At 44.7% G+C, this 20,330-nt stretch overlaps 1 protein-coding gene across 1 annotated transcript in view; it reads left to right on the forward strand.

Annotated features, from left to right (window-relative positions):
* LOC138657521 (vomeronasal type-2 receptor 26-like) overlaps nucleotides 1-19,692 on the forward strand; it is a 47,524-nt gene extending 27,832 nt beyond the window's left edge. Inside the window, exons 2-4 of the mRNA XM_069745299.1 lie at nucleotides 1,708-1,765; nucleotides 5,527-5,650; nucleotides 18,797-19,692. Of these exons, the coding sequence (XP_069601400.1) occupies nucleotides 1,708-1,765; nucleotides 5,527-5,650; nucleotides 18,797-19,692 (1,078 nt within the window). The remainder of the gene's footprint in view (nucleotides 1-1,707; nucleotides 1,766-5,526; nucleotides 5,651-18,796) is intronic.
* The last annotated feature ends 638 nt before the right edge of the window (nucleotides 19,693-20,330 follow it).

Genomic DNA, 20,330 nt, shown 5'->3' on the forward strand with positions numbered 1-20,330 from the left:
CAGATGAAGGTAAATTTGGCATTTCATTTGTAAATCAAGGTCCCAGAATCTGGAGGAAAAGTGGAGACACACAATCCAAGCTGCTTGATGTCTAGTTTAAAATTTTCACAGTAAGTGATGGTTTGGGAAGCGATGTCATCTGCTGGTGTAGGTCTACTGTGTTTTATCAAGACCAAAGTCAGCGCAGTCGTCTACCAGTAAATTTTCGAGTACTTCATACTTCCCTCTGCCAAGAAGCTTTTTGGATATGGAAACTTCATTCTCCAGCAAGAATTGACACCGGTCCACACTGCCAAAAATACCAATACCTGGTTTAAAAAGATTAGTATCACTGTGCTTGATTGGCCAGCAAACTCACCTGACCTTAATACCATAGAGAATCTATGGGGTATTGTCAAGAGCAAGATGAGAGACACAAGACTCAACAATGTAGATGCGCTATAAAAGCTACCCGGGCTTCCATGGCACCTCAGCAGCGCCACAGGCTGATCGCCTCCATGCCTCCTGCATTAATGCAGTAATTGATGCAAAAGGAGCCCTGGCCAAGCATTGACTGTATTTACTGAATATTCATTTCAGTAGGCCAACAATTTTGGATTTTAAAATCATTTTTCAAGCTTGTGTTATAAAGTATTCTATTTTACTGAGATAATGACTTTTGGGTTTTCTTTGGATCTAAGCTATAATCATCAGCATTAACAGAAAGGAAAAAACGTGAAATAGATCACTCTGTTTGTAATGACTCTGTATAGTATACTGACTTATTATCATTATTATACAATTATATAGCTCTATTTATTCCATGGCGCTTTACATGTGAAAAGGGGCAAATATAGACAAGCACAGTAAATATGAGCAATACAAGTACAGGAGGAGAGAGGACCCTGCCCACAAGGGCACACAGTCTACAGGGGATTGGTGAGGATACACTAGGAGAGGGTAGAGCTGGTCATGTGGCGGTTCGGCAGACTGAGGATGACTGCAGGCTGTACGCTTGTCGAAAGAGGTGGGTCTTCAGGTTCTCTTTGAAGGTTTCTGTGGTAGGCGAAAGTCTGAGGTTTTGGGGTAGAGCGTTCCAGAGTATGGGGGAAGCATGAGAGACGTCTTGTATGCAGTTGTGGGAAGAAGAGATAAGAGGGGGTAGAGAAGGAGATCTTTTTGAAAAGATCGAAGTTTGTATGTGGGTAAGTACAAGGAGACCATGTCACAGATGTATGGAGGAGTCAGATTGTGAATGGCTCTGTATGTCATAGTAAGGGTTTTGAACTGGAGCCACTGGACAATAGGAAGCCAGTGAAGGGCTTGGCAGAGACGAGAGACTGGGGAATAATGGGGAGACAGGTGGATTAGTTGAGCAGCAGAGTGTAGGATGGATTGGAGTGGTGTCAGAGTGCTGGAGAGGAGGTCAGAGAGTAGGAGGTTGCAGTATTCGAGGCAGGAGATGATAAGGGCTTGCACTAACATTTTTGTGGTTTCATGGTCAAGGAATGCACAGATCCAGGAAATATTTTTGAGTTTGAGTCAGCAAGAGGAGGCAAGGGCTTGGATATGAGTCTTGAAAGAAAGGGCAGAGTCGAGGATCTCCCTGAGGCACAGAGCATGCGGAATTGGGGAAAGTGAGAAGCCATTGACATTGATGGATAGGTTTGATGGAGGTATAGAGTGAGAATGGGGAAAGATGATGAATTCTGTTTTGTCTATGTTCAGTTTTAGAAAGCGAGCAGAAAAGAAAGCTGAAATAGCTGACCGACATTGTGGGATTTTGGTGAGTAAGGAGGTGAGGATGGGTCCAGATACGTAGACCTGCGTGTCGTCAGCATAGAGATGATACTGCAAATCGTGGGATTATATGAGCTGTCCCAGGCCAAAGGTGTAGATGGAGAAGTGTAGGGGCTGAGGTGAGGAGGTGGTGTGGGAGAGGGAGACACTGAATATTCGGTCTGTTAGATATGACGAGATCCAGGATAGGTGTCATGTCGTTCTGTCTGTATCTGGTTTTCAGCATGACAATGCATGTCTTTGCTTTAACCATTTGCTCCTTTCCCACTAATTGAGCTGGGATACTGTTGGCTGTTACCTGTATGGAGCCTGCTCAATTCCCTGCCCTGCTGCATAGCCGTACATGGTGGTTAGGTCTTTGCTCTGCTGCATTACCATTCGCATGTGGGGTCCCTGGTTGCCGCTGTGGAAGCTGTCTGCGGGCTGCGAGGTCCTCTGCAGCTGGTGCATGACTTTCCTCGTGTGTTCAGGCTAGCTGTCGCTGCCAGGTGCTCTAAGCCACAGTTCCTGCACTGATTGTGCTGTAATGGTTTCTGTTTATGCTAAGGGCGTGCACGGCCACACCTCCCCAGCTTTTATCAGGGTTAGTGTAGTGTAGTACTTGCTGAGGGGCAGCTCCTATATAAAGTTCCCCTGCCCTATGGGTGGGGCCTGAGCTACTCACAAAGCTCCTGAACTTTGCTATGTGTGTTTGTGTTCCTGCACCTCTCCTGTCTATGTTTTAATACCAAAGTCCTTGCCTTGATTCCTGTTTTGCTCTGTTTTAGCATCTGTCCTGGAGGTGTTATATTCAGGCCCGAATCCTTGATCCTGTACTTGTCCTGTACCTGACCCTGTCTGAATTGTGTCTGCTGTGTTATGTTCCTGGAATCCCTGTGCATCTGGAGTCTCGCACCCAGTGACTTTGATTCTCCTGTAACTGGTGTTTCTGCTGAGCATTCACTACTCTGTGCTTTGGTTACCATGCGGTGCTAGCTCCTGGCAGGCCCAGCAATCCTGCAGATCTAACATCATCCCGCTTGAGTTCCTTCCTAGGTCCAATGCCTGGAGCCTGATGACCGCAGTCTGCAATCTGATTACCGCTGTCTGGAGCTTGGAGCCTGATGACTGTGGTGGTGCCTGTAGATCGTGTTGGATATCCGGAACAAAACGACTCATGTCTGATGTCTGCCTGTGACCCTGGGTCCAGATGTCCTGATGTCCTGTCTGTACCCTGATGTCTTGCCTACATCCTGTTGACCTTGTGTTCGCTGATGCCCTGATGTCCTTCCTATGTCCTGGTGTCTGTCCTGATGTCCTGTCTGTACTCTGCCCTGATGTCTTACCTATGTCCTGATGACCTCGTGAAGCCTGATGTCCTGCCTGTGTCCTGATGTCCCGCCTATGTGTGCCTCGGAGATCTGTTGGTGCCTTGGGGTCCACTGGGTGGTACCCTTCTGGGAGGTCTGGAATCGGGAGCCTGACATCATTATGTTTTGTTATGTACTGTGTGACTTTACTTTAGTAAACTTTACTTTCTCTATACCTGAATTTGTGCGGTGTAATCAAGACCTGCGTGTCTCTTTCCTTGTTCACATGCTCATCTGCCACAGAACCCCGGTCTCTGCCCTCCCCTAGTTCGGGTAGGCCCGGGTCCACCTCTGCGGTATAAAGGTTCCATATTGCATCCCCGGCGGACGCGCGCCCCACGCCGTCGTGGTTGGTCGTTGTGGGGGCAACTATGGGCTGGGCCACATCAGTGGTTGCAGCTGACAGTGACAATAGGTCTAAGTCTGAGATGCCAAGAGATGAAAGAAGCTCTGTCGCAGGTGGGAGGAGTGGTCCACAGTGTCAAATGCAGAAGATAGGTCCAGGAGAAGGAGAACAGAGTAGTGTCACTTGCTCTTTGTGGTTAGTAGGTCATTGGTGACTTTACTTAGGGCAGTTTCAGTTGAGTGGCAAAAGTAACACATACAAACACCAGAAACAGGTCAAGCATTTTGTAATTACTTGAGACAACAAGATTTAGGATAACATCCCCCATATAGGAGTTTAAAGGTACCGTCACACTTTAGCGATGCTGCAGCGATACTGACAACGATCCGGATCGCTGCAGCGTCGCTGTTTGGTCGCTGGAGAGCTGTCACACAGACCGCTCTCCAGCGACCAACGATCCCGAGGTCCCCGGTAACCAGGGTAAACATCGGGTTACTAAGCGCAGTGCCGCGCTTAGTAACCCGATGTTTACCCTGGTTACCATCGTTAAAGTAAAAAAAACAAACGCTTCATACTTACCTACCGCTGTCTGTCCCCGGCGCTGGGCTTCTCTGCTCTGGCTGTGAGCGGCAGGCAGCCGGAAAGCAGAGCAGTGACGTCACCGCTCTGCTTTCCGGCCGCTGTGCTCACAGCCAGAGCAGAGAAGCCCAGCGCCGGGGACAGACAGCGGTAGGTTAGTATGAAGCGTTTGTTTTTTTTACTTTAACGATGGTAACAAGGGTAAACATCGGGTTACTAAGCGCGGCCCTGCGCTTAGTAACCCGATGTTTACCCTGGTTACCAGCGAAGACATAGCTGAATCGGCGTCACACACGCCGATTCAGCGATGTCAGCGGGACCTCAACGATCAAAAAATGGCCCAGGCCATTCCGACACGACCAGCGATCTCACAGCAGGGGCCTGATCGCTGCTACGTGTCACACATAGCGAGATCGCTACTGAGATCGCTGTTGCGTCACAAAACTTGTGAGTCAGCAGCGATCTCGCTAGCGATCTCGCTATGTGTGACGGGGCCTTAAGTCCTTGAACAGAGGTGGCAAGTTGAAGAATCTAAAACTGGCAACACTTTTGCTCATACTTAATCCAATCTGCTGTCAAACACCTTAACAGCTTTTCTTTCACACAGTCACAATCTCAGCGTCATCTTCAGTGCAGAGCAACCCACAATAACTACCTATCAGAATACACTAATCCAGACAAATATAGTACTGGTTGGATACTATCAAGTACAAATTTTTTTTTTTTTCAATTGAATATTTATTGTAATAAAGTAAGAAAACATAAACAAAAAGACTTAAAATTGGTATTACCATAATTTTGCTGGCCCATAGAATAAAGTAAACACTTTCGTTGTGCAATAATTGAAAAGTGTAAAATACAAAAGGTTAAAAAATCATTGGAGAATTGGTGTTCTATTTCATTTTTTTCCCATAAAAAGTTAATAACATTTTGAAAATAGGCAGTGTGTACCCTGACACGATGTCACTAACTAATTTCACCAACTAGAAATATTCCCCCCCAAAATAAGTGGACATACAGCTACTTTTATATTGAAGAAAAAGTTATGTCTTCTGTAATGTGACAATGAACAAACACATAAAAATTGTAGACATTATGATCAAATTATATATGAAACTTATGGGGTTAAAATAATTGTCAACTCAACGTTATCTGCCAAGGGTTAAATTAGAGGTTCTCATAAACATTAAATGGTGAGCTAAAACTGCTAAGCGTTGGCCAACAAAAAAGTAATACTAATAAATGGAGGCACTTAGAGACCTCTAATTATGTAACATTTACTTAAAAATGAAGAATATCCTTCCATGACTTGGCATCACGGGTTGCCAAGTTTTACCAAAACTTTGGATATCTGTGAAATAACAAAAGATTTATATCACCAATTTAGAGTCAAATTTTTGATTACTGGAATGTTGAATTTTTTTTAATATGAATGTGGAGTGTGATAAATATCTAAGTGGTTTACATTTCTAGATGCCTAAAGGTCGATGCAGTCAACAATGTCTACCTGGAACCAGAAAGATCCTCCGGGAAGGATTTCATATCTGCTGCTATGACTGCATCCCTTGTCCAGAGGGTGAATTTGCAAACAGTTCAGGTGAACTTTTCTTGTTTAATTCATTTTTTTATTATTAAGTTTTACTACACTGTATATTATTTGTAAATAATTAATTGTGAAATTACACAGGTCTGCGATTAAAAAGCTGTTTGATTATTTTCATCTAATTTCCATGTATTTTGGTGTGCTGAAAAGGAAAAAAAAAAATTGAAAAAAATCCTAGATATCAGGATTTGCCACAAAATGCAAAATTCTCTTCAAATTTAGTATATTTTTCTCAATTTTTGTATTTTTCTTATCTTAGGGTTTTGAAAGTCAAAATTACTATTAATTAATTCACATCAATGCATTGAAGATATACAATGGCAAACAAATATAACTGTCGAGGGTGCTCACAGTTGGTGAAAAAAATGTCCTCCACAAAACTTTGGTTTTCCCCATAAAGTTCTTCTACCACCTCTCCACATAAAATTGGGATTGATGAAGCAATTCATAAAATCACTTCCAAAAGATGGAGAATGCTTCAAATACTTGGTCACCAAGTTTCCAGGCCTCTCGGAGGCAAAATTGAAGGAAGGTGTGTTCTTCGGACCAGACATTAGAAGGCTTATAGCTGATCAAGAGTTTATCAATACCATGACGCATCCTCAAAAAGAAGGGTGGTTTGCATTTAAAAAGGTCGTAGAGAAATTTTTAGGCAATAACAATGACCCTTACTACAAAAATATCTTCGGACGAATGCTGAAAGCATTTCAAGCTTTAGGTTGCCTGATGAGTTTGAAAGTGCATTTCCTCCATTCCCACCTTGAAAACTTTCCTGAAAAATTGGGAGCTGTGAGTGAAGAGCAAGGTGAATGATTCCACCAGGACATAAAAGAGATGGAAAGAAGATACCAGGGAAGACGTAGCATTACAATGATGGCAGACGACTGTTGGACACCTCAGAGAGACATTCCAGATGCTACTCACAAGCGTAAATGTTCTAAGAGAAGCCTCACAGGGTAGAAGAACCGATTTTAGTGTGTGTTAGTGAGCTCGTTGCAGTTATAAAATGATTTTCATGAAACATTTGTAATAAAAAATTAATTTTATGAGTCTATTTTCATATTATTTTGAGGTATTGTCTTATTTAACATAGTTACTTAAATTGTCAGAAAACGTGATGTCCTATGACAAAACGAAGGTCATTTTTCGGATTCAGCGCACTTAAAAACAGAAAGACTACGTGGAATAACCAAAACAGCTCTTGAAAAAAAAAATGTTTGCAGACCTGTTATTACACATTTGCTGTAATTTTCTGAAAATAAGAAAAGTTTAACATGTTTTCGAGATAATGAACCGAAATTCATTTTATTAATTAGTAAGGAATATCGAGTAGACTTTTAGAAATATCTTACAGAAACTTACAGAAATGTTCCAGTTATAATAAGCTGCTATCTACTTACACCATTAAAATTACATTTAATGCTTTAGTTATCAAAATCAAACCCACAAAAACTAAAAAATAGAACATCACCTTCTCATTAAATTAAAACCAGCTCCTTAAATAATTAAATTCCTAGAAAAAACTGATGAAACTTGACCATTCACTAGATCACTAAATGAAATTAGGTTCCACATCTAAATAAATTCAGAGCATATACCAGAACCCTAAATTCAGATCTCAACCCCTTTTAAATTATCACCTGTGCAGTACAAGGAAATCCTGAAAACATGACCTGTTAGCAGCCCTCGAGGAATGCAGTTTGACAGCCCTGCCTTAAGGGATAGAGACAGAAGTACAATCCAGCTCAGGCAAGGGAACAATGGCAAAGTTCTGGGACAGTTTTCTTAGACCCTCCCATTGTCCCAGGACAGAGGCAAGGGGTGCTGTCACAAGAAGTGCAATGTTTGGGAAGATGCTGAGGGAGTACCTTGCAGATCATACAAATGTCCTCTGTGATTCTTCTGTGCCTTTTAATAATTGGGTATCCAAGCTGGACACGTGGCATGAACTGACTCTCTACACCTTGGAGGTCCTTGCCTGCCCTGCTGCTAGCGTTCTGTCTGAGCAGGTTTTTATTGCCGCTGGTGGAATTATAACAGATAAGCGCATCCGCCTGTCAACTGAAAATGCTGACAGGCTGACTCTTATAAAAATGAACAAGGGCTGGATTGGGAAAGACTTCTGTACACCACCAAGTGAAAACAGCGAAACATCACCTCTAATACATTCTCTTTTCTGGGAGGTGTATTCTCATGCACCTTTTCACAACCCAACATGGGTATACGCTTCCAGATTTGGTCTGTTTGTTGCTATCTTCCTCCGTATCCTCATTCTCATCATCCACAACCAGTAGAGCACCAGTGTGAACGGATTCCGTGATGCCTAAGTCACAATATTTTGAGGAAAAGGAGTCTATGATGTACATAGTAACTTTTAAAAAAATGTTTCACCCCATGGGGAAATGTTTGTCAGCCCATTCACTTAGTGTATGGACATTACAAGTCTAGGAAACCAGTTCATTTAAATTGGGTTGGAAACTTTGTACATGGTTCATTGGTCACATTTCTTCACCCTATCTCTACCTCTTGTATTAACTGAAAAGTGTATTGTGATGTCCCCATCAGGGTATCATTCAGCTTGTCTGATACAGACTCCTTGGGTAATGTTTGAAAACTTTGCATGTTGTGCAATGGTGAAACTTGTACTCCCAATATCCACCTATTGTAATAACTGCAAAATTTATTGTGAGGTCTCCATCACGGGCTCTTTCAGCGTGTATGATACAGACTACTTGGGGTAATTTTTGAAAACCTTTTGTTCATTGTGCAAAGGTCAAATTTCTATTCTCAACCTCCATATATTCAATTATTATGTATTTTTTAATGTGTTGTCTTTCTCACGGTTTCTTTAAGCGTGTATCTGGAAACCTGATGTTGTTTTTTTTGTTTGGACATGAAGATTTTGGAACATTAATGTATTAATATGCTTCACACAATTCTTCAGGTTTCAGCCTAACACAGAATAATAATGTGAGTAATGAAACATGCTCTATATATGTGCTGCTAGTTCAAAAATCTTCATCATCCATTTATAAAGGGAAATTTGACATAATATCTCTGTTAGCATACGCCATATACTGGTCATATAAGCAGCACCCCAGTAGGTTGGCGGAACTGTGTCTGACGGTGAAACCTCTGGCACTTCCCCTTTGTTACTTCACTCCCACTCTACTGTCCAGGAAGGTGGCGCTGATGCCTCCTGTCCAAAACTTGCAGTTGCACAGACACAACAGTCAGCAACCACATCCAATTAATTATTCCAGTGCAGCGTTCAGTTGTCCCTTGTCATCATATATGTCTATTCTCACATTGTTAGTTAGATATTGCATATGTGATGCTAGTCACTTCTTACCGCCAAGCAATGAGTCAAAGTGGTCAAGTAGTCCAACGTCAGAAGCCAGGAGGGTGCGTTGTAAACAGAATGAAGAGACAAAAGCATAGTCAGGTAATGTTCTGAGGTAAGAGTACTGGGAGGATAACGGATGAGAACTGGAGGGGTTAAAGAGGCCGGTAGGCCAAGGCAAACAGGATCATGGGGTGCATTAAATGAGGTCTGGATACACATGATGAGAGCATTATACTGCCTCTGTACAAATCCCTAGTTAGACCGCACATGGAGTACTGTGTCCAGTTTTGGGCACCGGTGCTCAGGAAGGATATAATGGAACTAGAGAGAGTACAAAGGAGGGCAACAAAATTAATAAAGGGGATGGGAGAACTACAATACCCAGATAGATTAGCGAAATTAGGATTATTTAGTCTAGAAAAAAGACGACTGAGGGGCGATCTAATAACCATGTATAAGTATATAAGGGGACAATACAAATATCTCGCTGAGGATCTGTTTATACCAAGGAAGGTGACGGGCACAAGGGGGCATTCTTTGCGTCTGGAGGAGAGAAGGTTTTTCCACCAACATAGAAGAGGATTCTTTACTGTTAGGGCAGTGAGAATCTGGAATTGCTTGCCTGAGGAGGTGGTGATGGCGAACTCAGTCGAGGGGTTCAAGAGAGGCCTGGATGTCTTCCTGGAGCAGAACAATATTGTATCATACAATTATTAGGTTCTGTAGAAGGACGTAGATCTGGGGATTTATTATGATGGAATATAGGCTGAACTGGATGGACAAATGTCTTTTTTCGGCCTTACTAACTATGTTACTATATGTTACTATGTTACTATGTAGTCAGAGCAACGTCAAAAGTTAAGGCAACAGATCTCACATATAGAACTCAAGGCACAGAGATCACAGCACAAACCTCACAAGATGGATGTACGTCTGGCAGTGGTCTGGGAGAAGCCGCTCAGTTAAGTATGCATGGCGTTTACCCAGGATGATGAACACCTGGAGACTGCTGATGCCTCCCAGTCACAGATTGGCTAGTCGAGCCACTGACAGCTCAGCACGCCACTGAACCAGACTGGATGGCCATGCTCTCTAGCAAGGTACTGACAGCTTCAGCATGCACCTGTACCAGATCGGACGGCTGAGATATCAGTATCTCCATCCCAGACACCCTGTTGGGTGGACCCGTGACAGCATACAAGTTTGTTACAATTTACATTGTCTGGTGCTGGACAAAGACCATTGATGACTTTTCCATGCTCCTAAGTGAGACTTGTGTCTCTTTATTAAACTGTTGCTTCCCTTACATTTCCTAAATTTGGGTCCTTACAAAGAAATGGTGGTGGGGTATTGGCCAGTATATGTATATTTAAGCTTGAGACTGGGTTAATTCTCTCCACAGACCTTTTCAGGCTGCAGCTTTACACATGTTGGAACATGGTCATTGCCACGCTAAGGCCTCTACCTGAGCTCTGTATTTTAAATTTAATTCTAATGTTTTTGTTGTCTGGTAGAATCCTTACAGCAGCTTCACCCGTTATGACAGCGGCTCCATTGGGATTTGGTGGCAAAAATGAACTGTGGATCTTACAAAATGCAGGTTACACGTCACCTTGCTGGCACTCAGCAGATTGTAAGCGAGGGACGCATAATGACATGGTGGTGGACATGGTGGTGGTGGTGGGCGAAGCCCAAAATTTGAAATGGGTGTGTTTGAAATGGCATTGTAAAGGGATGAGGAATATGTGTTCCATGATCTTGCTAACTATTTGACAAGAGGGAGGGCCCTTCCAAATGTAGGAGTGACAGCCCTCACAAATGTTAAAGGAAAAACTAAAGCAATTGACTAGCATTGGATTCATCCTTTGGTACGAATACACGGATATTACAAATTATTTAGACTGATATTCCCGAATCTGAACAGTTCACTATTCCATCATCGCTCCTCTCCAGGTTAGGATCGTGAATATACTTTGGTCTCTCACCTCCAGGAAGTGTCAATATCACAACATTGTCAATGAAAAATATTTATACAGAGCAGTCAGATCTGAAGCTTAAAGGAAACCTGTGTTAGGCATCGGGATTCTCCCACTGCGCGGGATAGATCCAAAGCATTATCTGCTTCTGTGGTCTCCCATTCATGTCCGGCTGCTCCAATTGCTGCTCAGCACAGACGTCGGTCCCAGAGACTTGCTCAGGCTCGTGATATGCAGTATGTATCGTTACTGCTGGTTCTGCAGTCAAGTCTATGGTAGCCAGTGATATACGGGTGCAGCCTTGCACTGCGGAGTCTAAGTCCAGAGATCACCTTACTGAGCATATCCACGATATGGCGGCTTCTCATTGGTGTTAGGACGTTAGCTGCTCTGATGATGTGGCAGTCCTGGATTGGCCCATGGGCGATGTCTCGGCCAACTGGGCATGAGTGTTTGGGATGGAGCCTAGCAGATGAAAGGCTCTCACTGGTGTACGCGGGTGCGATAGTGTCATTTATGTTTGGTGTGTGGGTGGCTACTCTACCACTCTGTTCATGTGCTCGATTAGCACAGTTCAATTACAGAGCAAGCTCAACCCTTATGCTAGACTTCTCAGTGAAAGCAACAGGGTATGGTACCTGGCGTCAAAGCGCTCTCTCTCTTGGCTCAGCATCTGCTTCATTCGTATGTGCGGTTAGCACCATTTAGTTGCAGAGCTAGCCCCAGGGCTGCCACTAGAAATTTCGGGGCCCCATACTGGCAAAATTTTCGGGGCCCCCTTGAGACTCCGCCCAGGCTCCACCCCAGCCCCGCCTCCAGGCTCCACCCCACGAACTGTCCACAGTCCCACCGCTCTCTCTTGGAAAATCTCCACTTCTCACCTATCACACATTAACAGTTCCCATCACCAGATCACACATATAGCCGGCAGCTTTTGTTTTGGCCAAAAGATTTTTTAAGCCGCCACCAGAACACGGTTGACACTTTTGGCCGGGCCCTACTCTGCTGTAACCTACTAAATATTTGTTAAAATATGCAATACAATTTAGGTATATTTTTATTTATTTTTCAATTTTTAAAATGACCTATAATACTACATACAAGGAACAAATACCACAGCACTATGACCAGATGACATATTACCACCACAGTGATCGAATAATATCACATACAAGGAACAAATACCGCTACACCATGACCAGACCGCATATAACCAACAATGACTGAATACTACAATACTGATCAGTAATAAAAAAAAAAACCCACAATACTATCACCATCAGTGCCATTATGCACAGGAGATCTGTAATTAGTAAGCAGTGTCTGTGTACAGGTAATACAGTGATCACTGGTGACATTACACACAGGAGCTCTGTATATAATATATAGGTAATACAGTGATCACTGGTGACATTGTACACAGGACCTCTGTATATAGTATACAGTGTATAGTGTCAGTGTATAGGTAACACTGACTCACCAGTGACGTCTCTAGGTGAAGTCCTTCAAATTTCATCCAGCACAGACCGCCATCACTTCATCCAGCCAGGACTCGTCTCTGCAGGAAATAAAACAGTTATCTCGAGTTCCGCTTGTAGAACACATTACGTAATTTTCCCAACTTCTACATTACACCACATGAAGAAGGCAACATAGTATCACTCTACACAGTAACAGGACCGCCCCCCCATTTAAAACAGTATACTCAAAAAATAAAATAAATACATCACTGCAATAATAATATCCCTTAATTAGCCCCTATGGTAATATTCGCCATCCTAGCCCCCCATGTGTCTCATTCCAGGCTCCAGCCATATGTTCTCCCATCCTGCCCTCATGAGTATCCATTCTGCCCCATATGATCTCCCCATCATGCCCCATCTGTCTCCATCGTATCCATCCTGCCCCATCTGTCTCCATTCTGCCCCATCTGTTTCCAATCCTGCCCCATTTATGTCCAGCACTCTGCCCCATCTGTGTACAGCACTCTGCCCAGCACTCTGCCCCATCTCTGTCCAGCACTCTGCCCCATCTCTGTCCAGCACTCTGCCCCATCTCTGTCCAGCACTCTGCCCCATCTCTGTCCAGCACTCTGCCCCATCTCTGTCCAGCACTCTGCCCCATCTCTGTCCAGCACTCTGCCCCGTGTCCAGCTTTCTGCCCCCCATGTGTCCAGCTTTCTGCCCCCCCCGTGTCCAGCTTTCTGCCCCCTCTGTGTCCAGCTTTACTGCCCCCTCTGTGTCCAGCCTTCTGCCCCCCGTGTCCAGCTTTACTGCCCCCCTGTGTCCAGCGGCCTTCTGCCCCCCCTGTGTCCAGCTTTACTGCCCCCTCTGTGTCCAGCCTTCTGCCCCCCCTGTGTCCAGCTTTACTGCCCCCCCTGTGTCCAGCCTTCTGCCCCCCCTGTGTCCAGCTTTACTGCCCCACTGTGTCCAGCGGCCTTCTGCCCCCCTGTGTCCAGCTTTACTGCCCCCTCTGTGTCCAGCCTTCTGCCCCCCGTGTCCAGCTTTACTGCCCCCCTGTGTCCAGCTTTACTGCCCCCCTGTGTCCTGCGGCCTTCTGCCCCTGTGTCCAGCTTTACTGCCCCCTCTGTGTCCAGCTTTACTGCCCCCTGTGTCCAGCCTTCTGCCCCCCGTGTCCAGCTTTACTGACCCCTGTGTCCAGCGGCCTTCTGCCACCCCTGTGTCCAGCTTTACTGCCCCCCTGTGTCCAGCGGCCTTCTGCCCCCTCTGTGTCCAGCCTTCTGCCCCCCCTGTGTCCAGCTTTACTGCCCCCCTGTGTCCAGCGGCCTTCTGCCCCCTCTGTGTCCAGCTTTACTGCCCCCCTGTGTCCAGCGGCCTTCTGCCCCCTCTGTGTCCAGCTTTACTGCCCCCCTGTATCCAGCGGCCTTCTGCCCCCTCTGTGTCCAGCTTTACTGCCCCCTGTGTCCAGCGGCCTTCTGCCCCCTCTGTGTCCAGCCTTCTGCCCCCCCTGTGTCCAGCTTTACTGCCCCCCTGTGTCCAGCGGCCTTCTGCCCCCCCTGTGTCCAGCTTTACTGCCCCCGTGTCCAGCGGCCTTCTGCCCCCGTGTCCAGCTTTACTGCCCCCTCTGTGTCCAGCTTTACTGCCCCCTGTGTCCAGCTTTACTGCCCCCTCTGTGTCCAGCCTTCTGCCCCCCCTGTGTCCAGCTTTACTGCCCCCCTGTGTCCAGCGGCCTTCTGCCCCCCTTGTGTCCAGCTTTACTGCCCCCCTGTGTCCAGCGGCCTTCTGCCCCCTCTGTGTCCAGCCTTCTGCCCCCCCTGTGTCCAGCTTTACTGCCCCCCTGTGTCCAGCGGCCTTCTGCCCCCTCTGTGTCCAGCTTTACTGCCCCCCTGTGTCCAGCGGCCTTCTGCCCCCTCTGTGTCCAGCCTTCTGCCCCCCCTGTGTCCAGCTTTACTGCCCCCCTGTGTCCAGCGGCCTTCTGCCCCCTCTGTGTCCAGCCTTCTGCTCCCTCTGTGTCCAGCTTTACTGCCCCCCTGTGTCCAGCGGCCTTCTGCCCCCCCTGTGTCCAGCGGCCTTCTGCCCCCCCTGTGTCCAGCGGCCTTCTGCCCCCCCTGTGTCCAGCCTTCTGCCCAAAGCCCCCCCCACCCCCCGATCGCCGCTCTCAATGAAAATAAAAAAAAGTTCTACTTACCTGCCGCGCTCCTCTCTCCACGCAGCTGCACCGTGCACTCGCCGGCGACTGACAATGACGTCAGACGCCGGCGACCTGCACGCTGCGGCTGGCGGCTGTTAACTATTGACGTGCGGGCGCGGGCCCGCACGTCAATAGCGTACAGCTGTAGCGCCGGCCGCCGCTAAGGGCCCGGTTCAGCCTGCGGCTGCCGGTAGGGGCCCGGTGAGCAGGTAAGAGGGGCCGATGCGGGCCCCCTCTGCTCACCGGGCCCCTTACGCCAATCACGGCTGTAGTGCCCTGATGGCGGCCCTGGCTAGCCCAATCATCGAACCATTATCCCTGAGATGTTAACTGGGTATAGCACTTTGCAAACTCATGCCTTACCTCTTGGTGAATTAACTGAGCTGGGTACTCAGTGTTCCTTTCACAATGATTGGCGTTAACTCAGTGTGTTCAAGGTAACTTGCTGTTTAGTTCCGTCATTGTTCACACTAGCAGCAGGGTTCATCTCTGTGTGAGGAATGTGATAATGTGTCCTTAATGTGTTTGTCAAATGTGACAATATGTGATACTGCTACACAAGCAAGTGTATTATCACCCCGTATATGAGAACTGCTACACCTACATTGTACATGTCTGATTATTTGCACATTTACTGTTTGATAAGGAAAGTAAGTACCCCGGGCCGGTCATTAGGTTTAGTGTTAGGGGAGCAGTACCCCAAGTTGGCCACTAAATGGGGGCATTATAGATATAATGTAGGACAAAATAGCAAATGGTTAACCATAGAAGGGGCACGGTGGGATAATTCAGAGAGGTCTTCCTGGTTTAGTTCAGTTCAGACAGGGGTGCCTGTGTAGCTCACAGGGCTGGCTAGCCCAGGGCACCACCATGCCACTGACTCTTTAATTGCGGAACCTTATGCAGAGAACACACTCCCATACTGGGAGATCCCAGATGATGCAGAGGGACAGCACAGAGAATGAACTTCAATCCAATATTGCAGCCAGCGGGCAAGGAAAGGGTGAATCAAACACCAGAAAACCCCGCCCTTATGGCAGAAGATTGTTCCCTCCAAATTCAGGTGACAGGGTCTCTTTAATTCCCAGTGACAGGATATTACGTCCAGCAAGATCAGCTGTGCTCACGGGGGGAGTGTGGGCGATCGCGGCCGGGTGTCTGATGACTATCGCAGCTGACATCCGGCACTATGTGCCAGGATCGGACACGGACCGCCCCTGGCACATTAACCCCGGCACACTGCGATCAAACATGATCGCAGCATTCCAGGGGCATAGGAAAGCATTGCGCAGGGAGGGGGCTCACTGGGGGCTTCCCTGAGACCCTCGGTACAAGGCGATGTGCTCACCTTGTACCGAGCGTGTCCTCCCTGCAGGCCCCGGATCCAAAATGGCTGTGGGGCTGCATGGGGGTCCAGCAGGGAGGTGGCTTACCAGCACCTGCTCAGACCAAGCGCTGGTAAGCCTGCAGCCCTGCATGTCAGATCGCTGATCTGACACAGTGCTGTGCAGTGTCAGATCAGCGATCTGACCTTATAACATGATGCCCACCCCTGGGGCAATGTTATAAAGTAAAATAAAGTATTCACATATGTAAAAAAAAATTTAAAAATTCCTAAATAAAGAAAAAAAAAGATATTGTTCCCATAAATACATTCCTTTATCTAAATAATAACAAAAAAACAATAAAAGTACACATATTTAGTATCACCGCGTCCGTAAAGACCCAGCCTATAAAACTGTCCCACTAGTTAACCTTCAGTGAACACCGTAAAAAAATTAAAAAATAACCGAGGCAAAAAACAACCCTTTATTATCATACCGCCAAACAAAAAGTGGAGTAGCACGCAAGCAAAAAAGACAGATATAAATAACTATGGTACAGCTGAAAGCATCATCTTGTCCCACAAAAAATGAGTACGGTGACAGCATCATCAGTGAAAAATAAAAAAGTTATAGTCCTCAGAATAAAGGGATGCAAAATAATTATTTTTTCTAGAAAATAGCTTCTATCGTATAAAAGCGCCAAAACATAAAAAAAATCTAAATGAGGTATCGCTGTAATCGAACTGACCCAAAGAATAAAACTGCTTTATTCATTTTACCAAACGCGGAACGGTATAAATGCCCCCCCCCCCCCCCCAAAGAAATTCATGAATAGCTGGTTTTTGGTCATACTGCCTCACAAAAATCGGAATAAAAAGCGATCAAAAAATGTCACGTGCCCGAAAATGTTACCTATAAAATTGTCAACTCTTCCCACAAAAAAGAAGACCTCACATGACTCTGTGGACCAAAATATGGAAAAATTATAGCTCTCAAAATGTGGTAACGCAAAAAAAATATTTTTTGCAATAAAAAGCATCTTTAGTGCGTGACAGCTGCCAATCATAAAAATCCGCTAAAAAAAAAACTCTATAAAAGTAAATCAAACGCCCCTTCATCAACCCCTTAGTTAAGGAAAAATAAAAGAAAATTAAAAATGTATTTATTTCCATTTTCTCATTAACATTATTGCTAGGGTTAAGGCTAGGATAAGGGTTAGGGCTAGGGCTAGGGCTAGGGTTAGGGTTGGGGCTAGGGTTGGGGCTAGGGTTGGGGCTAGAGTTGGAGCTAGGGTTAGGGTGGGGGTTAGGGTTAGGGCTAGGGTTAGGGTTAGGGTTTGGATTACATTTACAGTTGGGATTAGGGTTAAGGGGTGTGTCAGGGTTAGGGGTGTGGTTAGGGTTATGGTTATGATTAGGGTTAGGGGTGTGTTGGAGTTAGAGGTGTGGTTAGGGTTGGGGTTAGGGGTGTGTTTGGATTAGGGTTTCAGTTATAATTGGGGGGTTTCCACTGTTTCGGCACATCAGGGGCTCTCCAAATGCGACATTGAGTCCGATCTCAAATCCAGCCAATTCTGCGTTGAAAAAGTAAAACAGTGCTCCTTCCCTTCCGAGCTCTCCCGTGTGCCCAAACAGGGGATTATCCCAATATATGGGGTATCAGCATACTCAGGACAAATTGGACAACAACATCTGGGATCCCATGTTCTCTTGTTACCCTTGGGAAAATAAAAATTGGGGGGGCTAAAAAAACATTTTTGTTGAAAAAAAAAATGATTTTTTATTTTAACGACACTGCGTTATTAACTGTAGTGAAACACTTGGGGGTTCACAGTTCTCACAACACACCTAGATAAGTTCCCTGGGGGGGGTCTAGGTTCCTTATGGGGTCAGTTGTGGGGGGTTTACTTTCCAAAATGGTGGGGGGTTTCAATGTTTAGGCACATCAGGGGCTCTCCAAACGCGACATGGCGTCCCATCTCAATTCCAGCCAATTTTGCATTGAAAAGTCAAATGGCGCTCCTTCCCTTCCGAGCTCTGCCATGCGCCCAAACAGTGGTTTACCCCCAGATATGGGGTATCAGCATACTCAGGACAAATTGTACAATAACTTTTGAGGTCCATTTTCTCCTGTTACCCTTGGTAAAATAAAACAAATTGTAGCTGAAGTAAATTTTTTGTGAAAAAAAGTTAAATGTTCATTTTTTTTTTAAACATTCCAAAAATTCCTGTGAAACATCTTAAGGGTTAATAAACTTCTTGAATATGGTTTTGAGCACCTTGAAGGGTGCAGTTTTTAGAATGGTGTCACACTTGGGTATTTTCTATCATATAGACTCCTCAAAATGACTTCAAATGTGACGTGGTCCCTAAAAAAATGGTGTTGTAAGAATGAGAAATTGCTGGTCACATTTTAACCCTTATAACTCCCTAACAAAAACAAATTTTGTTTCAAAATTTGTGCTGATGTAAAGTAGACATGTGGGAAATGTTATTTATTAACTATTTTGTGAGACATATCTCTGTGGTTTAAGGGCATAAAAATTCAAATTTGGAAAATTGTGAAATTTTCAAAATTTTTGCCAAATTTCCGTTTTTTTCACAAATAAATGCAGGTAATATTGAGGAAATTTTACCAATGTCATGAAGCCCAATATGTCTCGAGAAAACAGTGTCAGAATCACCGGGATCCGTTGAAGCGTTCCAGAGTTATAACCTCATAAATGGACAGTGGTCAGAATTGTAAAAATTGTCCCGGCCGTTAACGTGCAAACCACCCTCGGGGCTTAAGGGGTTAATGTCACACATCGAAAACATAATACTAATTTGTGTTCATTTTATAGAAAGTGAAAATTGCCAAAGATGTCCTGATCATGAATGGCCAAATAAGGAAAAAAACAAATGTGTTTTTAGAGATTATGAGTTTGTGTCATATGAGACTGATGTTCTTGCTTCAGTCTTTTCCATCATCTCCATATTACTCTCTTTTATAACTGTATTGGTGATCGGAATATTCACATTATTTTGGAAATCTCCAATTGTCCGAGCCAATAACCGGAACTTAAGCTTCATCCTACTGATCTCGCTCCTGTTCAGCGTACTCTGTGTGTTTCTTTTCATCGGTTGCCCTTTGGATATCACTTGTATGCTGCGCCAAGTCTTCTTTGGGATTCTCTTCACAGTAGCAGAGTCTTCTATCCTTGCTAAGACCATCATAGTCTGCATAGCCTTCAAGGCCACCAGACCGGGCAGCCCCTGGAGAAAGTGTGTGGGAGTTCGGCTTCCTTACTCAGTAGTGTTGGTTTGTTCTTCTCTTCAGATTGGGAATGCAGTGATCTGGTTGTCAGTTTCTCCTCCATACCAAGAGTTTAATCTGGATTATCCAGGGAAGATCATCATCCAGTGTAATGAAGGTTCTCTCCTGGCCTTTTCCTTTATGCTGGGTTACATGGGGTTCCTGGCAGCTGTGAGTTTTTTTCTGGCTTTCATGGTGAGGACATTACCTGATATCTACAATGAAGCCAAGTACATCACCTTCAGCATGCTGGTGTTCTGCAGTGTGTGGATCTGTGCCATCCCGGCCTATCTGAGCAGTACCGGGAAACACATGGTCACTGTGGAAATATTTGCTATATTGGCTTCAGTGGGAGCCATACTGAGCTGCATATTTTTTCCTAAATGTTATAATATCTTTATGATGGGTGAAAAAGGCAGAAAAAGAAACATAATTCAGAAATAATCTCCGTACAAGTAAATATGGCGTAGACTATGCATTACAAGACAAAGTGGCCAGAATTAAGATTTTGTGGCAATTTATTATTCGACTTTGTTGCATTTATTTAGATTTATATGAAAGTAATGTTAATAATTAGGAACTCGTGTAACAAACAGTAAATTACAGAGAAAAAAAATCATGAAGATGCGCTATCAAATATGTTTTCTTTGGGAAATTATTTGTTAATTTTTGTACATTTCTTTTAAATCTGGTTAAAAACAATTCAAAACTTTTTTATTATATTGCACATCCACAACAAATGATTTTAGTAGTGGGTGTTCAAATTTAAGTGCTCAAATATTCCTGATCTGAAGTTCCAACCACAGCACCTGTCTGACCTGCCCTGCATTCATTCCTTTCTCCTCTTACAAGGACAGACATTCCCCTAGCTTTCTATAAGAGTGCAACATTACAGCTAATGCACTGACATCTCTTTCAATGTAGAGAACACTGCAGGATGTGATATAATGGGTGAAATAAGTCACAGGTCACCAATTTCCTAAGTAAACATATTTCTAAAGGTACTATTGACATGAAATTCTCACAAGCTGTCAGTAATAGAGACAAATAGACAAAGATATAGACTGTATTGCTTTCTAGTG

Source organism: Ranitomeya imitator, chromosome 1 (assembly GCF_032444005.1).
Source record: "Ranitomeya imitator isolate aRanImi1 chromosome 1, aRanImi1.pri, whole genome shotgun sequence".
Classification (NCBI taxonomy): Eukaryota; Metazoa; Chordata; class Amphibia; order Anura; family Dendrobatidae; genus Ranitomeya; species Ranitomeya imitator.